This window comes from Podarcis gaigeae (assembly GCF_964106915.1).
Source record: "Podarcis gaigeae genome assembly, chromosome: 11".
NCBI classification, from domain to species: domain Eukaryota; kingdom Metazoa; phylum Chordata; class Lepidosauria; order Squamata; family Lacertidae; genus Podarcis; species Podarcis gaigeae.
This window is the reverse complement of record NC_139687.1, coordinates 3,600,228-3,622,667: the sequence shown is the minus strand read 5'-3', so window position 1 is coordinate 3,622,667 and position 22,440 is coordinate 3,600,228. Positions and strand designations below refer to the sequence as shown.

General features: G+C 39.7%; 1 protein-coding gene across 5 annotated transcripts in view; it reads right to left on the bottom strand.

Annotated features, from left to right (window-relative positions):
* Positions 1–7,211: 7,211 nt before the first annotated feature.
* The window catches only part of LOC310826723 (proprotein convertase subtilisin/kexin type 5-like), a 165,458-nt gene continuing 150,229 nt past the window's right edge, over positions 7,212–22,440 (bottom strand). For all 5 annotated transcript variants that reach the window (XM_083701929.1, XM_083701932.1, XM_083701931.1 and 2 more), the window contains 8 exons: positions 21,963–22,106; positions 18,282–18,384; positions 15,752–15,945; positions 13,908–13,992; positions 13,082–13,179; positions 12,648–12,777; positions 11,928–12,043; positions 7,212–7,604 (listed from right to left, as the gene is read on the bottom strand). In XM_083701929.1, coding sequence (XP_083558055.1) covers positions 7,489–7,604; positions 11,928–12,043; positions 12,648–12,777; positions 13,082–13,179; positions 13,908–13,992; positions 15,752–15,945; positions 18,282–18,384; positions 21,963–22,106 — 986 coding nt within the window. In that variant the 3' untranslated portion in view covers positions 7,212–7,488. The remainder of the gene's footprint in view (positions 7,605–11,927; positions 12,044–12,647; positions 12,778–13,081; positions 13,180–13,907; positions 13,993–15,751; positions 15,946–18,281; positions 18,385–21,962; positions 22,107–22,440) is intronic.

The following is a 22,440-nucleotide window of genomic DNA, read 5'->3' as shown; positions in this document are numbered from 1 at the left end:
AATTGGCTGCATTTGGCATTATGGTAGACAATGCCCATATTTTTAAAATACTGTTTTTTAAAAAAATCAATGGAATCATAATCTTTAAGTCATGTTCTCCCCAAGAATTGACACACACTGCTTCTGCCTTTCAAGTTCTAAGCCCCAAGTGCAAATCTGGAATATATACAGATCATAATTAAGCAGCTGCTCACTCACTCATCTCCTTATTTTATACCTTTGTGGGGAAATGCATTTTGGGGACCTAGCCCAGAATTTCACTTCCTCCAAACACCTCTGATTAGATAGAGAACAGTTTGCAAATGGACACATTATGGGACCGTTCCCACATCTACTTCATGTGCAGAGATGGGTTTGTCCACTTCTGATGGGCTCCCTGATCATTCAATGCTTGACTAGCAGATGCAGGGACAGCCCCCTACCTTTTGCAATGCCCACCATAGTAACTGTTTTTAGAAGGCTATTTTGGGTATGATTTGTCAATATTTGGTGAGAATCAGGAAGTGGGTGGGCCAGGTTGATTTCATTCACCATTCTGAAAATTGTGGCCACCCTTCCTTTGGCTAACAATATTTTGAAGCAGAGGGAAGAGACTATCACAAATTCATTGGGGGGGGGGGATAATTTTTTCTAGTTTTTTTTTTCCAACTACTGAAAACTGACAATGAATAAAATGCAGTGGCATGGTGAATTGCTGGTACTTTCAGTAATTGTAGACTTCACTGTTTGAAATGCATGCACAAATTCTGTGACCCATAGGGACTGATTCTGGCCTCATTTATTTTTTCATATTAAATCAATATTGGCTCGGCCTCACCATTCCTCTGTCTTTGTTCCACTGCTTCTGGGTGCTGAGATCAGTCACGGAAACAATGTGGTGGTGGTGATGGTGTGGTGTTAGCCATGCAAGGCATGAAGGCAGAGGTATTCTACTGTAGCTGGGTAGCAATGGCAGAAGTGAGCCAGGAGTCCAGAATAGTGTAGGGAGACCATGCTTCCAGCCACCACCACTGCTTCTGCCATCCCCACCCATGGAGTAGCACAGGGGGGGGGCAGGGCTTGGATGGCTCCCCACCTGTCCTTCTCTGGGTGAGTAGACCAGACAGAGGAATGGCCAGAAATGTAAAGGAAGCATTACTGCCTGCACCACTCTGGGCTTCTTAGCAAGTCACCTTGAAAATATCCTTCACCAGAGCGCACCCTAAGGGCACTTTCTTGCTTAGGGCGCCCTCACAAGGAGCAGCTCCTGGTGGGCACGGTTGCCGCCTCTTTCTCTTCTGGTAGCTGTGAAGCTCAAAATGCCCCCCCCCCCATATTGACGGGGTAAGAATACAGGAAAGGGATGGAAACTCTATCTCTCCTGCATCCACTGCCCTCACATGGGTAACAATACAGCCTAGAGCAGTGATATTGAGCTGGGAAATCCCTCGCTGGATTTGCAGTTGACCAGCCTACTTTAGACATTTTGTTTATCGATTTAGTCTCAGCAGTCACAGGTTGCCTTTCACTGTAATGACCTCCTGAGGCAGCTCACATACCTGATTAAAAACATAAAAGACAATTGAAATTAATTTTTCATGAAGGGAAGAATTATGGAACACTTTCTAATGCAGGCTTATTTCTGACTAGGGCTGATGGGATTTGTAGTCCATCTAGAGGGAAGCAGGTTGGTGAAGGCTGTTCTAATGTGTCGCTTGAGGTCAATGAAGATCAAAGTGCAGCTTAAATTCAATGGATTTTGCTTCCTAGTAAATATGCTTAGGAATGCAGCTTTAGTTTAGAAATTTGCATCTTCATAAAGCTTTGCACATATTGGTGTTTGGAAAGAAGTCAGGTGCATAGCCTTTTAGTTGGCTTAAGCAGTGGCTTCTCTGCTATTGAATTGCCTGCATGGAAATTGGTAACCTGCTGAAGGTAGTTTCCATGTTACATTTTGAAGATGTAGGAGCACTTCTACAGTGTAAATATTATAATATGGGGAGGATTATTAAAATGTGTTACTGTTTCAGAGAAACACGTGTTGAAAGTTGTTTATGATACTTTGGATACATTTTTAGTCTATCCAAGTGCAATACTTATATTCATAAATCTATATTGTATTGTGAATCCTCTAATACTAATGGCAGAAATGTGTGGCAGCATGGGAACGTGCATACATATTCAAACTGTGCAGGAAACAAAGCTGCAAGCAAGCGAATGCTCACATTACAGCCGCCCTCAAAGAAAGAGTTGTTTGGCTGGAATTAAAACATGTAACCCTTAGATACAGAGAGTGTTCTCTGTATAGATCAGACTGCGGACTTGAGTTGAAAGACATTTCTGGAGGCAGGAAATTCAAGGCAAGGAGTCCAGAGGCAGAGGAAAGAGATCACAGTGGGCAAAAAGTCAAAGTGCAGCAGCACAGGTAAAAAGTGAAGAAATGAGGCTGAAGGTGTGGAGGATGGGTTTGATACTGTCAGAACAGTACGGAGGGGGAAGAAACTGGATTCAGTTCACATTCAAAGCAGAATCTATTAAAATCACACTTTCTGAAATAATATGAGAACTGAAGCATAGCCACCCTTTGAAATTTACTCTTGTCCAGACTTTGGGATGCAGCTCAGCTGTGCAACTAACCAGTGTCTATAAAAATGCATATATGGGGGGAAAGGTCAATAAAAACAGATTAGTGAAAATAGTGTACAAAATACATTCTATCCCGAAAAAGTACTTGCAAAAATGTGTACATTAGTAAAAAAAATGAGTTCATTTGAAGAAATTTCAACTAAAATGCTGAAGAAGTTTCCTGATTTTTTTTAAAAATCTGAAAACGCTGGAAAAATGAGAAACTGGGCTTTTTCATGATGAAGGGCCAGATGTAAATTCTCCAGGATACAGCAAATTTGTGTGGTCCCAGTCAGCCATAGTTTGGCTTACTGTTACACATGAACCAGGCCCCTGTGAACTTTGCTCCATATTTGTGTATGATTTTGCTGTCCATTGGATATTTTTCTAATGAACCAACATATATCTCTCCCCCCTCAAAAAGCTCAACAACTCTACCAATGGGTAGATCTCTGCCAGTTTATTTACAGTGGGAGTAGATCGCAGACACTCCTGGCCTATAGGAATAAATGTCCAGCAGTTCTCAAACTACTTAATAGGCCACCATTACTTTAAGTTAGCCATTGCTTACACGCCACTGTGTGGAATAAAATCCAAGCATGATTGCCTCATGATCATGATGATCATGCTTTTTGTTTCTGCATGCACTAGAGCACATGTTGGCAACCCTCAGCTGCTCTCTACGTGGCTCACCCTCCTGCCCAGGCAGTGGAGAAAACTCAGCTATTCCCATGTTGCTGGGCTGCAACTTTGGCTTCTTCGGAATTGCTGGTGGGAGGGGAGATTAAAGCCTCCACTCTCCAGTGATCCTATGGCTGCTGGTGGGGGTGGGGATAAGAGACACATACACATACTACCATAAGGGAGGGGAAAGAATAGAAGGTTGCCTATTAGAGAGTGGGGGAATGTTTGGTACACGTGTGTGAGAGTGTGGAGAAGTCATGCACCTGTGTGAGACTAAATTTGGATGTACAGTCGTACCTTGGATGTCGAACACCTTGGCACTCTTCCATTTTGGCTTCCGAACGCCACAAACCCGGGAGTGAGTGTTTCGGTTTGTGAACGTTCTTTGGAACCTGAACGTCCAACGAGGCTTCCATTTGGCTGCAGGAGCTTCCTGCAGCCAATCAGAAGCCGTGCCTTGATTTCTGAACACTTTGGAAGTCGAACGGACTTCCAGAATGGATTCTGTTCGGATTCTGAGGTACGACTGTATATGTAAATATGTGTGTGTGTTTTATTAGAGTGGTGGAAGAATGAGGGGGATACCAGGTCTGGCCCCACCCACAGACATGCAGCTTCCTTGTGCATGTGGTCTTCCGTGCCAAAAAGGGCTGCTCCTTCCTCTGCTGGATGAACTGTGTCACTCATTTGGCCCTTTGCATAAAGTGCAGGTGAGCCTCACTTATCCTCCTGTCCTCTAAAGCAAATTGTGTGAAAAATCTGCATCAGCTGAAGACATGTCCAAGCTGATCGATACCAGGGTTCAAAAACACTATCAGATTGTTGCAAACACCAGTATTTTTTCTTTTTATAGACAAACATATATTTAATTTAAAACATGATTTCACTTTATTTCAGTGATTTCTTTTTTAGTACCAAATTGCTTCTTGAAAAAAATGGGGTGGGGAAGAAGAGAAGCCCAGAAAAACTACGTCCCCTTCTAAGCATAGAACTGTATGCATATGGTTCATAAATGTGCTTTACAACACCAAAGGAACAGGAACGTAGGTTAATTTAATAAAAAATAAAATATGGAATAACATTGATTTTGGCCAATATCAATTACAACAGTACTACCCTATTTTACAAATAACAACTGGACATTTTACACATGTACAGTATTCCTCAGTAAAAATGTATCTGGATTTAACAATGTGTCAGTATTAAAAAAATTAAATTCTTTTCTATAGTTGTGTTAGAAGCATTTGTAAGTATCCAAATAAATTCTTTACAATTCAATACATTATATCACAATTAGGAATATATATATATAATATAATATTTATTTATTTATATAATATATATACCATTAACTTAAACTTTGAAAGCATTATTTTCTTGTTAATAATGTTATGTAGAAAAACAAAGCATTCCAGATAGTACTAGCAGTTAAATTAGTACCAACAGAGTTGTGATAGTTTCAGAATTTTTAGTAAGTAGATAGATGCCAATGGAACTAAACATATCAAGCTGACTGTGGTTTCCTAGAAGACACAGTCACCAGCCCAGGCCTAGCATCTTCAAGCCAAACTTAATTTCTGTTGAAATAAGCTTGACAAATTATATGTGATTGACTTAAGCTCCACTGATTTCAGTGGGACTTAATCATAAATATCTCAGCTGCATCAGTGACATGATGTCTGATGTTTCCCCATTTCCATCACTTTAAAGCCAAAAATACTGTTAGCATTTCCAGTTTAAAGTAAATGACTTTTCAGGTGCTTTGTCACAGATCATCTGCTTGTGCATTTCTTTCTATTCTAGGTACTTTCTGAATGAGTTTTAGGGACTCTGTAACTTTCCTTTTGCTCCTTACTGCAGCCAGACAAGATACCACAGGAGGGGAACCTGAGAGCAGGTAGTGGAATGCAATGAGTTTCTTGCTGTGTGCTGTGTGAAAGGCACTTGCAACAAATACTCTTTTCCCCATTGTGCGGATCCCGGATAGTTTTTAGAAGAGTTGTACTATTTATTCTGTTAGTAATAAGTGTCTCCATTTGTCACTATGTTACTTGCATGTTTGTTTAACAAAACTTATATACCACTTGATGGTAATAAAACCTGTAAGTGGTTATGATTATTTTATTACAATAAAATTTTCCCTAACTCAGAGAGTTGTCTCTAGAACATAAACGAAAGGAACTAACACTAACTGGCCTATTGACACCATCTTGGGCACTTATGCATACTTAATCCACTGCCATTTTGCATATCTATTAATGAGTTTAAGTTTATAATAATAGCAACTATTAAATTGATAATGACAGTATATATTCAAACCCTGACACCTAAAGTGACAAATTGTACAATTTTAATCTTAAAAGTGAGTTCTTTTGAACAATATATTTGGTGGTGATCTAGAGGGAGTTATCTTTTGGAATAATTCAGCTTTTCTGTTAAAAGAGGGCTTTGTTGTTTCTACACACTGGCACAACCATTTGTAATGTTTAGGGGCTATTAATGGTGCTTTCAAAAATCTGGAAAGTTCTGTTTTATTTCATGATAAACTAAACTTATTTTAGATTTGACATACACAGTGAAACAAATTATTTTGAAGGAAGAAATTTGGGTCCCTGTTTTTATCTCAAATAATCTATCGTAATAATGTTTTTATCTCAAATAATCTATCATACGTTTATTTTCCCATGTAGGAATGTATGAACTGTACTTAAATGCTATTTCTAGATTGCCTAAAAAATACAATATATATAGTTTTAAGGGGGTTTTTGCGGGTGAGATTTTCTCTACTTATTATATGATAGCAGAATATGAATAGCACCAGGGCTAGAACTATAAATTAACTATTATTGCACAAGTACCATATTGGTCCACTCTTTTATGTTCCATTGATGATGTATGAACATCAATAGTTAAATTTGGTTCAGTGTATTTCAGTTATAGGCACCAAACATGCAAACATTTTGTAGAAGTTTCATTGCAAGATAGATCTCAACACCAACCCCTGTACACAATCGCCACAATCCAGAGAATGCAATCAGTGGGCAGAAAACAGCCTACCGTGTATGTATAAGGTTTAGAATGTATTAAAACTCATGCACAAGCTATTGTATATGTACCTCCAGAAGGGCAGGCACATGGCAGTGCATACATTGTAATAGTAGGGAGGTAACTTTCACTTTCATGGAGAAGGCAGTTCTAGCTGCATAAAAGGATGCAGGAGTTGGGATGCTCTAACCAGTCAAGTGAATGGAGAAATGTATACATCACAGCTCACATAAATGCAAAGGGTTTCTGGATTTGTGTGCTGGTCATCTGAGTAGTGCCCCATGTCTAAAAGAGTGGATCCATATTATTCATGATTATTGGTGCATTCCAGTTTCAAGTATGAAAACTACATTTTTTTAAAAAATCAAAACCTTAACAGGACTCTGCACCTTTCAGAGTTTATTCACAGCAGGAAGAAAGCCCTGAATGTTTAAGAACTTTGCACCTTTAAAAATATAATAAAACTATGACAAAAATGTCAGCTTTCAAAATATACCAGTTAACATGGCTACACCTTAAAATGTTTTTGGCAAAATGTAACAAATGCAGTATAATTAAAACAAACAACACACAATATAGGATACGACTAGAAACCATAGGCAGATGCATTAGAGTCTTCTAATATTGCAGTGGATGTTGAGCATAGCTCTGATTTGAAGGTTGTTTCTAATTCTCTTAAGGATTGCTTAATTGCCTAACATTCTTCCACATTCTGAGTATATAAGCACAAAAAAGACTAATGCAAGCATGTTTTTTGTTCTGTTTTAATCCTTGTAAACTTGTGTTGTATTCTTGAAACACTCTACACATCTTGAAGGGGAAACAACCAGGAAAAAGGAAATGAGAATGTGAAAAAAATATGCAGGAATATCCTTAAGTTGATAGGAAATCAAATCTTTAATTTTGGCATCAAATGCTTTGGTCATACCATACTGACACTGTGATCCAGGATGCTTTGTTCTAAACACCCGGTTAAGAAAGGTAGGCTTGTTGTAGTTTTCTATTTTAAGTTCCAACATACAGTTCACTCTCTCCCCAAAGGGGAGATAGAGAAAGAGAGAGAGAAAGGTGGTTTGCTTTTTTTTCTTTTCATTTTTAATAATATGGATTAATCTATAAGTCTACAGGAGCAAGAGAACTTGGAGAGGTGCCAATTCAGCCTTTTAGTGTACATGTTCTGCAGCAAAGTTGCTGAAGTACTTTTCGTTGACAAAGATTGTTCTTTTTCACTAGCATACAGAAGCCTCCTTCGGCCCAAGATTCTTCCGTTGCTTCCAGAGGTCAAAGAGAGTGAAGAGAAGTTGAAGTTTTAAACAGCATGGTATCAAGTGAAGGAAGATTTAATTTGTCAGACAGGCAAATTTGATGGAAGAGACCATTCAGGAGCAGGTAGCAGGTAACAAATAGGAAATTGTGTTTTCATCAAAGGGAGTTTCAGTCACAACAGCATTTGTTTTCAGGAAGAAATATTGTGTTCCAGGAAGGAGTGATTTGTATCCATTCATGAAAGGGGGGGGGGGAGACCAGAAAGAAAAATATTAGAAAACAGTGAAAAATACAGTGGAAGGTATTTATTGAGTATTATGAATACTGTTGAATAAACAGCCACATCCCAAGAATATTTACTGAAAATTGTACTGAATAGTGGGTGGTATTCAACCAAGTTTCATTTAGTTCATTTAGTTTAATTTACACTGGACCTAACTTAATCATGCTCTTTAATTTCAACTGGCCTACCCTGAGTAAAGCTTAGTTGAATATCACCCATTAATCCTGTTCCTAAACCTTTCTACTGCAAAAATAAGTGTTTGTGGTTAGGAAACAACCAGTGACAATCAAAAGCTTTTATGGGCCTGTTCACTTGTTACTTTCTGGAGAAATCTTAATCTGGTCTGGGCCTTAGGTATGGTCTACAACCCCCCCCCCCCTTACCTGCCTCCCACAATGTGAGTAAAAAGTAATGAGTGAACTGTATTGTACTGGCCATAAAGTCTCTGGAAATAATTATCGTTTTCACTCAGGTTGTAATGGAAATCCCATTATTAAAATAAATGTGTTGCACCTTAGTTCACTTTTTATTATCTCTCTCCAGTGCATATAGGGTTGAGATTTCTCCCTGGACAGTAAGAAGCAAACAGGAACTATGACAGTATTTCTATTGTAAACTGTAAATTATAGATCAAAGTATGGCTGAAGTTCTCGATTCTCTCATCTATCTGTCAAATGTTAGCTGGTGTTCTCTCAATGAAGCTTGCTCCACACTTGCAAACTTTGGCAGAATTGGAGGATATTAAGCGCATCTCTCTAATGCTCACCCAGTTAAATTAACATTACAGTATATCAGTGCTGCTTAGTTTCAGCAGTTTTATGCCTTGTGTATGAGTGGGGAAAAGAGTTTAGAATTTCTTGTGACAAAGTATCAAAAAATGATCTATAGAATGTGAGAAAGTGCAAATCATACTTGAAAGTAATCCATCCCTGAAAAATAAAAGGTCTTCACAGGAGTTTTGTTTTCTTAAAGTTCAGCATTAGTGGCAATCAATATGTAGTACAGTGGTACCTCGGGTTAAGTACTTAATTCGTTCCAGAGGTCCGTTCTTAACCTGAAGCACCACTTTAGCTAATGGGGCCTCCTGCTGCTGCCGTGCCGCCAGAGCCCGATTTCTGTTCTCTTCCTGAAGCAAAGTTCTTAACCAGAAGCACTATTTCTGGGTTAGCAGAGTCTGTAACCTGAAGCGTATGTAACCTGAAGCATATGTAACCCGAGGTACCACTGTATGTAGAACAGAAACCTACTTTCAGTAACGCTTCCATGTGTTGTTACGGAGGTTGCAAGCTGTCTATTGCAGGTGGCTGGCACAACTTTAAGTCAAAATACTTTGCACAAAAAAGGTTCACAAGCTAAAGCCTAGTTTCATTTACATATCTGGTATTTATATTTTGCTCTTCCAGAAGAACTTATAAAAATATGGAAACATTAATATGGAAATTCATGAACATGACTAAGAGCTTTTTTAAACCAAACACAACACTGACAGAGTATCATAAAAAATATATCATAGCCCAATGCAGGGCTTTTTTTTCCAGCCAGAACAACTCAGGGGGCCACCACTGTCATCAGTAGAGAACAAGGGAAGCATTCATGGTCAGTTCTGGCACCTACTTTTCTAGAAAAACAGCACTGACCAAATCTCAGTTTATCAGTAATTTTTAGAGTGGTGTACGTTTGTTCTATTCACATCATTCACAAATGACCCATTTAGACTGTCTAAATATGCTAATTATATCCAAACATAGGGTATCTGCATTGATGCATTATAAGGTTACTCACTGTCCTCCTAGCGAAAAAGAATTAAAATTAGCTGAACAATAGTTTTAACATTGATCACAGGAACTGGAGAAAAAGGATGACTCCTGAGCAAAGTGTGGAGTGGCTCTAAGAGCATCTAGGGAAGGGGAAGGCAGAATGTGAGGTAGAATCTGGAAAGGTGAAATTTTCAGTTTGGAGGAAATTGTCATTGGATACAAATCATGAAATGGGAGAAAACACTTGGGAAGGGGAGTGGAGTCATCAGAGCTAGAAGGGAAAGTTGCCAGCAGGTGTCCCACAGTAGAGGATAAGGGGATGTTGGTAAGACACAAAAGCAGCTGGTTCACAGGAACGGGGAACAAGAAGCAGGGGATTGTGGGTGAAAGGCTTGGGTATCTGAAGACAAGGGGCAATCCACACATGAGCCACCATTAAAATATGTTATTCTGTCATGCCAATCAGCTGAGGCTTCCTTAGTAATCTAGGAAATCTAGTAATTTGGCACTGTTTGTCAAACGGCTTTAGAGTTCCCATGGAGCAAAAGAAATAGCAAAACTGCGGTGAATTTAACAGAATCCACAGGAATGGGCTGCTCCATTGTGCAACTTTGTTCCAACACACTTTACTTTGAATGCTGATAAAGTCAACTAGAATGGACATTGTTTACAGGAACCAGTACTTTTTCTACTACTATAAGCTTAGTCTTCAGTAAACATTTGATTAAGATTTCTGGGTTGTGCATCACAGCACAGTCTAAAATGCGTGAAATATGTGAAAGGAGGCACAATTTGCTTGCTTTTCTCAGATGGCTTGTTTTTGTCTTATACACTATCTTTGCACAAGAGATTGAGGCCTGGAAGAAGGCAGCACAGGGAGTTGACGGAATAAGGATAGCCATTTAGCAAAAAGTAATATGGTCAGCATACAAACTGTTTGGGTAATTTATAGGTAGTGCTGCTGATGCAATTAAGGGAATTTTACTAGTAACTCCTCTGGATTAAAAAGCCAGGAAAATGAACATGGTGGGAATCATCATCATTCCACAGGGGTGAATGCTTCTGATGATCACTGGTCGGATGTCCACTTTGATTATTTACTTATTTTAAATAGTATGCAAAATTCTATCCTCTAGCCCTTGTTGTCATCTGAAATCTGTCCTTCAATTTTTAGACTAGTGCAATTTTTAGACTAGTGCAGAAATATATACTGGAATTTGGATGGACCCTCTCAACCAAACATATATAGTTGTCCAACATTATCCCAGCTAAGATCTCCAAATGTGTTTTGAGAAGTACATTTGTATTTTGGGGTGGGGGGAAACATTTCACTCAATGAATGATAGTTTACTCATAAACAGTCTTTGGGTAAAAAACACATTCTTAAATTAAAATCGATAATAAAGGGATAGCAGGCACTATGTAGATGATGACACTCAGAAATGTCAGTAGTCACATTTTCATAACTTATTTTTCTACTGTATTGCAGTAAAATTAGACACGGGGCACCTATAATTTAATGGATGAATATATAGAAAAATGTACAAAATATTTGAACAATAGTATTTGGCCAGAGTGTGGTTTATTAATTAGAGCAAATGTGCATTTATCAGAAAATATATCAGTCCCAGCAGTCCCCATTTCCTACTTGTTACCCCCTTATATAGCTCCCTTTAAGACTCCAAAAATTAAAAATAACATTCAGCCTCTCCCATATGTACATTTGCTATTTTATAGAATGTTGTTTATGGATTCTGCTTCTTGTTTTGTGAATCATGGCATTTAAAGAGAGAAATAAAAATAGATTATTACTTTAGGATACAATCCTGTAGTTCCAGGGACAATAAGAGTAGATCCCATTGGAATGAATGGAAGGGGAAATGAGGGAGGCACCCAAGAAAGAATGGGAGAGCTTTGGTGATTCTTCTGCCTTAGATTCTCCCTCTTCCACCCTGTAGAATTGTTGCTTCAGTGGAAGGGGAAGGCAAACAACAACAAAGTGTGTATAATGTGGTTTCACTTTTTTTGCTGGCTGGTGTGAGCCCAGCAAGGCACAGTTCCTCTGCTGCAGAATATCCCTACCCCCCAGACTGCTTTTAGTTTATAATATTGCTAAATATTTGTAAACAGCTGCCAAAGTTATGGATGTTACAAATAAAAAAAAAAGTAGCACATGCATTCTATTCTTGTGAATTGAAAACCATAATTAATTGAATCTACTACAGCTATGTAATATGAAACAGATGTGAAGAATCTGGAAAAAGACAGAAACAGGTAAAAATACTTACCATCTTTACAGACTAGACCAACTGTGCAGAGACCTGTTTCTAAGATATAGCCATTTGGACAACTTGTACAGTTTTTCTCTCCTGGACCACTGCACCCAAAACAGCTGGCATCACATCTTAATGAAAAGACAGTAAGTTAAATATATGGTTAATCACATTGTCTCAGTATCAAAAACTGTTGATTCCTTCATTTCATATCAAGAGGTGCTGAAGCTAAGTACAGAAAGTGGAATATGTCACAAAGATGACAAATACGGTAAATAACATGTGTATATAGGTGAAAGAACCCCAAGGCGCTTTAAAAGTGGAAAGGAATCTCATGGGCCCGTTGCAAGACAATAGGATGGAAGTCTAGTAGTTTACTACAGTCACCCTATAGGGCTGACTGCTGAAGTCTCCTTCGGTGAAAAGCTAGCATTAATTTGGCTATGGAGAAAAAAAGTCTCCATTTCTTCCAAAGCACTGCCAGCTCTTTTTTTCTATCCCTGGACATGAATATGAGGCATAAAACTTATCTTCTCGCACATAATCAAATCTTACAAATACAGGAATTACACAAGGAACTCACAAGAAAAGCAAGTATTAAATTTATGTCTGAAGGTTTTGCTTGATTGTCATACTTCGCTAAATAATAGTATCATATGCCAGAACTATATTCTCCAATTAGTTATGGTTTGCATATTAAATAGATGCATTTGGTTTTTGAGGAATACTTTTTACCTTTTGCAAGTTTTGTATCCATTTTCTAGCGAGTGATCAAAGTAGTAGCCATTGTTACAAGCCAGCACACACCTTCCATTCTCCATAAGATACTCTTCGGTGCAATTTATGCAAGCGTCTGCTCCTGGACCTCAGAAGTCAACAGAACAAGGTAACATATTGACAAATTTGCAGCAGAGCATAGAGACAATGGATGTGTATTATACGATGAACATAGAAGTATGAATGACTACTGAAAATACATTGAAAAGGATTGTGTACTTAATGAAAAGTTATTTCAAAAAGATTTAAAAACTGCAGTCAGGTATAAGTACAGAAAGGTTCTAGCACCGGAAGAAGTGCTTTAGTGTAGCTAATTAACAGCCTACAAAAAATGTGTGTCCCCCCTTTATCGCAGAAGGGATTGAACATTGATGAAAAGATATCAGAGGTACCTGCACAAGAAGCACAGGAATGGTGACATGGCTCACAGTCCCTGCCATTGTAGTATTTTCCTGTTTCGCAGCGGATGACACACCTGGATCCTTGTAAACTACAGAGATACACAAGCAGAATTAGAAAATGCTGATTAGCATGTGGCACTTCTGTATGGATTTTTTTTGGCAATAGTTAACATATTGTTAATGTTCAAACAAATGCATCTACTCTGAGGAACACTTGTGTTCAGTACCACGCCATGAGTTCAGGGTCAGTCTGGTGAAATGACTTGCTTACAGAGGCTTTCTATAAGCAAGTCTTTCTCCGCTCCCGCACTTATACCATGAACGAGTAGCAGGCTAGTGCTCTCTGCTGAATTTTGTTCTGCCTGTCCTGGCGCCAGCAGCAACAAATTACAGGCCTTGCATTAATGTGATGTGTAAACCCAAGCAAGCCATGATTGGAAATGCAAGAACAAACTTTGGCTTACCACTGAAGTTTGTTTAGAGAGAAACAAACCACAACTTTTCGTTTGCTCATTAATCAAGGCTCCTGGTTAGGAAGGGTAGAATGAAACAGGATCAAGTCGAGAGCATGTGCTAACATGCTGCTCATTCACAGTAAGCCATGATTTATGGCCCACTTTGACACGCAAATGCAGTCACTGTATATTAAACGGACCACAGCTTTCATTTTTCTCAGCTTTTCATTTTTTTTATTCAGTGTTGTCCATGATTACACATATAATGAATATTACACTTCAGCAGATTGTAATGTGAAGGTTAAATAATATTATTTAACTTTCCTTGCTACCATGTTCAATACAATCTATATTTTCCTTACCTTAGGCCATGTCTGCATTCTGTGCAGGTTTGAAATTCAGTGCATGTCTTACAGTTTTCACTGCACTTACGGCATACAATCTTATCTGGGGGGAAAAAGGAACACAACAAAATGAACCCAGTTCACTTACATGCAATAATATATTTTTGTCTCCTTGCTTATTGCTATTCTTAATGTGATACCACAAATAGGAGCTGAATAAAATACACCGTATTGGCCTGAATATAAGCCATACCTGAATATAAGCAGCACCTTTAAAATTCAAGGGGGGGAAAGAAAAAAAAGACAATACCTGAATATAAGCAGTTCCCTTAAAATTCTGCAGGCACTCACACCCCTTCCATTTTACCGTATGTTTGTTTCAGTAGCGATATCATAAAAGCCAGTTTTTGTAAGGTTGCAAATTTAAGCTGCACTTTTACTTTTCACGGTCAGAATTTAGGAAAATAGGCTTATATTCAGGCCGATACAGTAATATTCTGTGCCGCTGAGGAACTAACATTCAAATAATTTCTATTATCTGATTATATAAATGATTTTAATACATGGGGTCAATTCTGTAAGCTTTTCCTCATTGAGTTGTAGTAAACCTTTTCAGTAATGCCAAAAGATAACAAGCTACATTTATAAAAAATAAAAAAACATTAGACTTTATTTGCTGTTCTTCATAGCACATAACCACTGGGTCCTGTAGAAATAAACTTCTTGTATACATATCCATGTAATATTTTTTATTATTATTAAAAATATGTACATGATGCTGTACAGAATTAAAGTGTAGATTGTAGACATTCATTATCACGGGGAACTTTCTTGTGTGTGTAAAAGCTCCTATCTTCTGTGCTGCAGACATAAAGATACAGTGGTGCCTCGCAAGGCGAAAAGAATTCGTTCCGCGATTCTCTTCGTCTAGCGGTTTTTTCATCTTGCGAAGCAAGCCCATTGACAGCTTAGCGGATTAGCACTACAGCGGTCTAGCGGCCTCTAGTGATCAGCTGCTTAGCGGCTTAGGAAAAGGGGGGGAAAGCGGAAAAAAACCGCGGGGACTCGCAAGATTTTTTCGTCTTGCGAAGCAACCCCATAGGGAAATTCGTTTTGCGAAGCGCCTCCAAAACAGAAAACCCTTTCGTCTAGCGGGTTTTCCGTCTTGTGAGGCGTTCGTCTTGCGGGGCACCACTGTAACCACCCTGACTGAGGAACTAAAATCAGTATGTTTTACAAAAACAGTATGAAAAAGAAGAGAAACAATGGGGAAAACCAGAAATGTGGTAGGGGGTGGCAATGCCATTGTAGAATGAAATGTCCTGGGCATAAAAAGGGGGACTAACATCCCATACATGTTTACCTAGAACTAAGTCTCACTGTGTTCAGTATGTTATTTCCACTAATATGTTAACTTTTATACAAACTTCGCCTCAATAAATGCATATTTGTAGACATTGTTTGCTTGGAGAATTTTGATTAGTACGAATTTTGAAAAATGAGTGTGTTTTGGTTCTCATTTTATTTTGGGAAGCGCAAGCTTTAGAAATTCACCTTTAAATATGAACTGAAATTAATTTCTTCGTGATCCCTGATGTCTGACTGTATTATGCCAGATTTCCTTTATATTATGATTGTTGTGGTTTTTTATTGCTGTTATCTGTTTTTATGTGTTTATTTTTATGTGTTTATTCAGTGGTATATTTAGAATTCTGATATGCGCCTTGAGTGTTCAAACTGAAATGGAAAGGCAGTATGTAATGGTTTAATAAATACCATCAGCCTTAATATGCATTAATGGCAATTTGAAGATTTCCAATTATTTCCAATATTATAACAGGGTTTTGTTTTTAAATACTTACTATTATCCAGGTAAAACCCATCTGGACAGCTGGTAACACAATTCCTGGACTCTTCATTGATATAGTAACCAGGTTTACAGGTATTACATTGATCACTGTGGCTTCCAAAACATGTTTCACAGTTGGGTGAGCACTTTTTACAGCGTTTCTTGTCGGCGCTGTAGTGACCAGGAGGACAGTTGGGAACACAGATTCTTCATTGTACAAGATAATAAAAGACTGAGTCAGAATTATCAATGAATTTGGCAGGAAAAAAGCAACTGCGTTGATTAGAAAGAACAGTGGCTTTCCTCTTGTTTATGGATGGCACAAACCAAGCCAGTCTCATTTGTGTCCAAAGCCCTGTTCGGCTGTCCTAGTCCTCACACGATAAGGGAAGGTAGGCTCACTGAATCTGCTTCCACTGTTACACCCCAATTACCGGTCCTGCTACCACTTTGTTAGAAGGCAAATGGCCTAGAGCAGGCCTGTAGGCTCTTGTATGATCAGGTTTAAAAATTACAGAGGGACCCTCAGCATGTAGAGCAGGCGTCCTTCTGCAGATCTTCAGTCTCTAATGAGTGGAAGGGAAGAGACCGACTGACATCAATGCATCAGAGAGGGTGGGCCTACCAGGTGTGTCCCCATTCTCCCCTTACCAAACCCTAATCACATGAAGGCTCAAACACCTGAATATTGTGTCTAGATAAGATTCTTCACTCGTTTTATCTTTTGCCCATTAATTGCCAAGCCCTTTCCTTAACATTTTTTAAAGTATTTCAGTTTGTATCCTCTCTTTCTGCATATAGAACCAATGACAGTAATATCAATATCATCAATATCAATACAAATATAATAAAACATTTGTAAGTCAACCAGGATTCTTAACTAAAATAAAATGGTGGGCAGATAAAACCTAGTAAAGACACAAAGCCAAAGGCTTGTCAAAATGAACAAGTTGTCACCTGAAGGACATCTGACATGGTGCCTAGTGGGCAGGCACAACCATGAAGAAAGGTCTTTTCTCATGTCCCTCCTCATTCTCAGATATTGGCAGGATTGAGAGAAGTGCCTCTCTTGGAGATCTCTCAGCAGGCTTGTATGGGAAAGTCATAAACTGGTCTAAGTACATTTAGGTTGGAACCAGCACTTTGAATTGTTCCCAGAAACAGAAGTAGTAATTTAGGAATCACATGCTCCCTACATAACTTCCCCCAGTTAACAGTTTGGCTCCAGAAATCTAAATTGGGTAAAGTTCCAAACATTGTTCAAAGAGTATTCCAATTATATATAACGAAGGCATGTATATATAACCAAGGCCAGATCTGACACCTATAGGAATGGGTATAGTAGGCACACTAGTGTCAACTGTGCAAAAACCACTGCCAAATCTGGAGTTCTAGACTTATGAATAGATTCAGAAGAAAACTCAAGCTATGAACCTGAGCCTTCAAGTGCAGTGTAAGCAAATCCTAGGGACGCAGGTGGCGCTGTGGGTTAAAGCCTCAGCGCCTAGGGCTTGCCGATCGAAAGGTCGGCGGTTCGAATCCCTGCAGCGGGGTGCGCTCCCGCTGCTCGGTCCCAGCGCCTGCCAACCTAGCAGTTCGAAAGCACCTCTGGGTGCAAGTAGATAAATAGGGACCGCTTACCAGCGGGAAGGTAAACGGCGTTTCCGTGTGCGGCTCTGGCTCGCCAGAGCAGCGATGTCACGCTGGCCATGTGACCCGGAAGTGTCTCCGGACAGCGCTGGCCCCTGGCCTCTTAAGTGAGATGGGCGCACAACCCCAGAGTCTGTCAAGACTGGCCCGTACGGGCAGGGGTACCTTTACCTTTACCTTTTAAGCAAATCCTAGCATGGTTGAACACTTATTCCCTGATCTGCCATTCCAGTCTTGTTTGGATTAAACTTTAATTTGTTCACCCTCACGCAGACAGTAACGGATGCCAGACACGGATCCACAACTTCAGTTATTTCCTTGTACTGAGATAGAAAGGAGATGTATGCGTGGGACGCCATCAGCATACTGATGACCCCAAACTCCCAAAACTTGGACAGCTTCACCCAAGGAAGCAGACTAGAGCCCCAGGAGACACTGTAAGTCAATGGCCAAGGCATTGGCCAAGGAAGTCTACCAGCTACATGTTTTGGAAACTTTGCTCCAGGAAAGATCGGGACTACCATAAAATGAGGGTCCTAAGTCCCATCCCAGCCATGTGATGTGTTGCATCTGTTTGAAGAAAAGTAATAGCAAGTGAGGAAATAATATATTACCTCCCCCTACTTCTTTACTCCAAATTTCACATCCTAAAGCTGCAGGTTTTGTTTTTTTTAAATACCCTGAATCACTTTTAAAATGTGCTTTAATGTGCACACATTCATGTAACATATAGTTAGTCTCTGAAGTCTACTGATGCTGAAAATGTAAAAGTATCTCGAATAAGAATTTTGCTAAGATTCAAACTGGTTTGTCAAGTAAGTTAAATATATTCAGTATAATCTAATAATTTTGTGGGGCTCGTGTGCCATGAGTAACGCAATATACTGTCTTACCGCGTGTTGTTCTTAGATTTGTAGTAGTAGTGTAGACAGTCATTGCAGTGGTCTGGTCCTGGGCCACCACATCCTACTTTGCTGCACTCTGCATTGCATGGACCTTTGGAGAAAGCAAATCACCATTTGTATTTACTTCAAAGGAATTGTTAGAAAATATTTGGTCTTATGTATTTGCTTTGGCCCCTTCATGGATCACTGCCTTGCCGTGGCGAAGGGGCTTGAAGAACTCAGAGAAGCTATGAACTATGCCGAGCAGGGCACCCAAGATGAACAGGTCATAGTGGAGAGTTTTGACCAAACGTGATCCACCTGGAGGAGGAACCGGCAAGCCACTCCAGTATCCCTGCCAAGAAAACTCCATGGACAAAGACAACAGGCATATAAAAGATATGACGCTGGAAGATGAGCCCCTCAGGTCGGAAGGCGTCCAACATGCTACTGGGGAAGAGCGGAGGGCAAGTACAAGTAGATCCAGAGCTGATGAAGCAGCTTGGCCAAAGCCGAAAGGACGCTCAGTTGCGGATATGCCTGGAAGCGAAAGGAAAGTCCAATGCTGTAAAGAAAAATATTGCATAGGAACCTGGAATGTAAGAACCATGAACCTGGGTAAATTGGATGTGGTCAAAAGTGAGATGGCAAGAATAAATATTGACATCAATGAACTAATGAACCTGGGCATCAGTGAACTAAAATGGACGGGAATGGGTGAATTCAGTTCGGATGACCATCATATCTACTACTGTGGGCAAGAAACCCGTAAAAGAAATGGAGTGGCCCTCATAGTCAACAAAAGAGTGGTGAAAGCTGTACTGGGATGCAATCTCAAAATGATAGAATGATCTCGATACGAATCCAAGGCAGACCTTTTAACATTACAGTAATCCAAGTTTATGCACCAACTACTTGTGCTGAAGAAACTGAAATTGACCAATTCTATGAAGACTTACAAGACCTTATAGAAGTGACAACAAAGAAGGATGTTCTTCTCATTATAGGGGATTGGAATGCTAAAGTAGGGAGTCAAGAGATAAAAGGAACAACTGGCAAGTTTGGCCTTGGAGATCAAAACGAAGCAGGGCAAAGGCTAATAGAGTTCTGTCAAGAGAACAAGCTGGTCATCACAAACACGCTTTTCCAACAACACAAGAGACGACTCTACACATGGACATCACCAGATGGGCAGCATCGAAATCAGATTGATTATATTCTCTGCAGCCAAAGATGGAGAAGCTCTATACAGTCAGCAAAAACAAGACCTGGAGCTGACTGTGGCTCAGATCACCAGCTTCTTATAGCAAAATTCAAGCTTAAAATGAAGAAAGTAGGAAAAACCACTGGGCCGGTAAGATACAATCTAAGTCAAATCCCTTATGAATACACAGTGGAAGTGAGGAACAGGTTTAAGGATTTAGATTTGGTGGACAGAATGCCTGAAGAACTATGGATGGAGGCTCGTAACATTATACAGGAGGCAGCAACGAAAACCATCCCAATGAAAAGGAAATGCAAGAAAGCAAAGTGGCTGTCCAATGAGGCCTTACAAATAGCGGGGGAGAGAAGGCAAGCAAAATATGAGGGAGATGGTGAAAGATACAGGAAATTGAATGCAGATTTCCAAAGAATAGCAAGGAGAGACAAGAATACCATCTTAAACGAGCAATGCAAAGAAATAGAGGAAAGCAATAGAATGGGAAGAACCAGAGATCTGTTCAAGAAAATTGGAGATATGAAAGGAACATTTCGTACAAAGATTTCCATAATAAAGGACAAAAGTGGAAAGGACCTAACAGAAGCAGAAGACATCAAGAAGAGGTGGCAAAAATACACAGAGGAATTATACCAGAAAGAAATGGATGTCTCGTATACCCCAGGTAGTGTGGTTGCTGACCTTGAGCCAGACATCCTGGAGAGTGAAGTCAAATGGGCCTTAGAAAGCACTGCAAATAACAAGGCCAGTGGAAGTGATGGTATTCCAGCTGAACTATTTAAAATTTTAAAAGATGATGCTGTTAAGGTGCTACACTCAATATGCCAGCAAGTTTGGAAAACTCAGCAGTGGCCAGAAGATTGGAGAAGATCAGTCTACATCCCAATCCCAAAGAAGGGCAGTGCCAAAGAATGCTCCAACTACCGCACAATTGCACTCATTTCACACGCCAGTAAGGTTATGCTTAAAATTCTACAAGGAAGGCTCAAGCAGTATGTGGACCGAGAACTCCCAGAAGTGCAAGCTGGATTTAGAAGAGGCAGAGGAACCAGAGACCAAATTGCAAACATGCGCTGGATTATGGAGAAAGCTAGAGAGTTCCAGAAAGACATCTACTTCTGCTTCATTGACTATGCAAAAGCCTTTGACTGTGTCGACCACGGCAAACTATGGCAAGTTCTTAAAGAAATGGGAGTGCCAGATCACCTCATCTGTCTCCTGAGAAATCTCTATGTGGGACAAGAAGCTACAGTTAGAACTGGATATGGAACAACGGATTGGTTCAAAATTGGGAAAGGAGTACGACAAGGCTGTATTTTGTCTCCCTGCTGATTTAACTTATATGCAGAATTCATCATGCGAAAGGCTGGGCTGGATGAATCCCTAGCCGGAATTAAGATTGCCGGAAGAAATATCAACAACCTCAGATATGCAGATGACACAACCTTGATGGCAGAAAGTGAGGAGGAATTAAAGAACCTTTTAATGAGGGTGAAAGAGGAGAGCGCAAAATATGGTCTGAAGCTCAACATCAAAAAAACGAAGATCATGGCCACTGGTCCCATCACCTCCTGGCAAATAGAAGGGGAAGAAATGGAGGTAGTGAGAGATTTTACTTTCTTGGGCTCAATGATCACTGCAGATGGTGACAGCAGCCACGAAATTAAAAGACGCCTGCTTCTTGGGAGAAGGGCAATGACAGGCCTAGACAGCATCTTGAGAAGTAGAGACATCACCTTGCCAACAAAGGTTCGTATAGTTAAAGCTATGGTTTTCCCAGTAGTGATGTATGGAAGTGAGAGCTGGACCATAAAGAAGGCTGATCGCCGAAGAATTGATGCTTTTGAATTATGGTGCTGGAGGAGACTCTTGAGAGTCCCATGGACTGCAAGAAGATCAAACCTCTCCATACTGAAGGAAATCAACCCTGAGTGCTCACTGGAAGGACAGATTGTGAAGCTGAGGCTCCAGTACTTTGGCCACCTCATGAGAAGAGAAGACTCCCTGGAGAAGACCCTGATGCTGGGAAAGATGGAGGGCACAAGGAGAAGGGGACGGCAGAGGACGAGATGGTTGGATAGTGTTTTCGAGGTTACCAGCATGAGTTTGACCAAACTGTGGGAGGCAGTGGAGGACAGAGGTGCCTGGCGTTCTCTGGTCCATGGGGTCACGAAGAGTTGGACACGACTAAACGACTAAACAACAACAACAACAACAATTTGCTTTGGAAGTAAATAATAATAATAAAATAAATCAAAACTGGAAATACGTATTGTGGGGAATTTTGGATTTCTGAACCAGGCCCTGACTGATCTTTAGCCAGAGTCACTATCCAAGGTTTCTTGAACCAGGACATGACATTAATAGCATTATGTAAAAGCTAGTGAAAAAGGGACTGCTAATCTTTTACACTAGTATATTGGTGGGCATATTTGAGGCAGACACACCTGAAACATTCTGCTTCATATTACCTGCATAGTCATCTGCCCCATAATCTTCTGTAGGGTCTTCTATTGGACTTGAGCGTACTCGTTCGGCTTTTGGGAAATCATTTCTTGGGGAATAAGGCTGAACAGAAGTACCATAAAGTACTAAGGACCATTCTTTCAATTTACCTGGATGAGGCATATGAAAAACATGAGATATGGAAAATACTTTTTCTAATTTTATTTTCTATATTTGTATCATAGTCTGAGCTATAAACAGAAAAAAAATGTAACAAACATTTTAATAGTTATAATTAATACTAATAACACCAATACAAAAAATAAAATTGCTCCTTTCCCCACCTGAAAAAACCTGTCAACAATGGCAGCATCAGTATTAGTGCAGGAAAGAAATTACTTGGCACCACAATAACATAGGCCTCAAAATGTCCATTAAGCAATGGACATTCTGATTTAGTCTTCTTACGTGTATGTCCCAGTTGTTTTCCAGTGCCACATATGC